This window comes from Kryptolebias marmoratus, linkage group LG14, assembly GCF_001649575.2.
Source record: "Kryptolebias marmoratus isolate JLee-2015 linkage group LG14, ASM164957v2, whole genome shotgun sequence".
NCBI lineage: Eukaryota > Metazoa > Chordata > Actinopteri > Cyprinodontiformes > Rivulidae > Kryptolebias > Kryptolebias marmoratus.
Window position 1 is genome coordinate 5920296 of NC_051443.1, and position 2050 is coordinate 5922345.

At 36.1% G+C, this 2050-nt stretch overlaps 1 protein-coding gene across 1 annotated transcript in view; it reads left to right on the top strand.

Annotated features, from left to right (window-relative positions):
- The first annotated feature begins 810 nt into the window (after window positions 1–810).
- LOC112450911 overlaps window positions 811–2050 on the top strand; it is a 9528-nt gene continuing 8288 nt past the window's right edge. Inside the window, exon 1 of the mRNA XM_025008411.2 lies at window positions 811–943. Within this exon, the coding sequence (XP_024864179.2) occupies window positions 847–943 (97 nt within the window). The 5' untranslated portion in view covers window positions 811–846. The remainder of the gene's footprint in view (window positions 944–2050) is intronic.

The following is a 2050-nucleotide window of genomic DNA, read 5'->3' on the forward strand; positions in this document are numbered from 1 at the left end:
AAGAGGGTAGAATGAGTGCAGTAAAATATTGGGAAATCCTGGAGGACAATCTGATGCTGTCTGCAAAAATATTGTGTTGAACAACCTCAGTTTGGACAAACAGAGATTATATTCATCCAACATCGAATAGTGGGCAGTATTGTTTTTGTGTCTGTCTGTTCAGAAGCAGAATATCTCATCATCCACTGGACAGATTATTTAAAAAAACTTTCAAAAAGTAATCACTGAATGTTTGCCAACAACTGATTAAAGGTATACAGCAAAGTACACTTTTTCTCAGAATCTATTTAGTAGTCGACTGAATTAGAACCACATTTACTGCTGCCATCCATTTAGCCCCCCCCCNTGGCTAGGGCCTGCTTTCCTTCCTTCACTGCCAGTCATCACAAACAGGCGTACGCACACATGCGAGTATCCACACACAAACACACACACACACGCGCATATGTGTTGACAAATACTACACAACTAAATAAGCTCGTTGTAATTTTAAATAAAATACTCTCCACCAAAAATAGTACTGCAAAGGTAATGTTTATAATATGTCTGCTGATCATTATAGTTCCCAAAAAGGTAAAAAAAAAAATTACTGGGCAGTTGGAGCTTTTTTTCTCCGTAAGTTTTTCACTTGTGGGAAAGTATGTGGGAAATGTTTTAGCTGCATAACAGTTAGTTCAGTTTTTTTTCTTTTTTCGCTCATGACTTCAGTTTCGGAGAATTTGCATCTCAGTCATGAAGTACACTGAACAGAGAAACTTCCTCTTTACTTTGGTCTTCGGTGAGTTGTCTTTTTGTGTTCATGTCTTTCACAGGAAGATGTAATTGTTTAGTTACATTTAAATTTAAATGTTTTATCACCTCCTTTTAAATATGACACATGAAAAACTGCAATTCCTCATCTTTACAGTTGCTCATGTCTCAGTCTCACCTTCAACTGCTGCAGGTCAGTAGTTTCTAACATCCATCCTTTGACATTTTATGGTTTTGTGTAAATAATTTACAGAAATTATGTGAAATGTTCTATCTTTTTTTAAATATGATGCCAGGTTATCTGGATTGATAAGGTGCTTTGGAAAAATTGAAATCTATAACAGCAGTGTCTTGACATAAACAACAGTAAAGTGTTCTGCAAACAACTGAGATGTGGGACTGTACTGGAGGCTTTTAACTCTAGTGACAGTAAAAAAACATGACCTCCTACTTATTCATGTTAGGGAACTGAAAACTTCTTAATGGAGTATAAGAGCAAAGAATCAGGGAACTAAAATAACTGTGAAAACCATCTAAAATTCCACCTGAGTTATCTGCTCAGGTGGAATTTTTTAATAAGGATTTATAGTTACAGAGCATGCTTCCTATGTTCGGATCAAACTAAACCTTTTGATTCCTAGTTTAAAGAGCACAAACTATGCCCTGTTTTACAAGTAAAAACATTTTAAGGTTCTAATGGAATGCATATATCCCCAGATCCCCAACACATTCTGAGTATTAACAGATTTCTCATCACAGTCAGTTTTAAAATTAATATGCTAAGATTTGGTGTGGTTGTAGCTGAGAGTCATTCACTACACATCCTTTAAGTGCTACTCATTGTTCTAGATCTCTGTTCAGAACTTTGCCAATAAATGTTGGAATCAACCCTGTTCGTTTGTTAGCAAAATAGTTCATGAAAAACTGGAAGGATATTAATAAAACTTTCAGAAAATAATTATTTGTTCTACATCTACAACTAGTTAACTTTTGAGTCAAACCAACTAAAGATGGCTGCCACAAAAATCTTAGTTTACAATTCTGGGATGAAAGGTAGTGGACAATATGCATTCCTACAGGGAAGGCTGGGCCTTTATTTCCTTTTCAAAGTTAAAACTGGTCATCGGATTAAATATATATATATATATATATATGATGATGGGGCTGTGGAAAACCACCCTTGAAACCAACTGCAAACCACTTGCACAAGTGTCCATCAAATGTGGCATATACCAAGGAGACGCTCTGTCCCCACTGCTGTTCTGCATAGGACTGAACCCCCTCAGCCAAATCATCAACA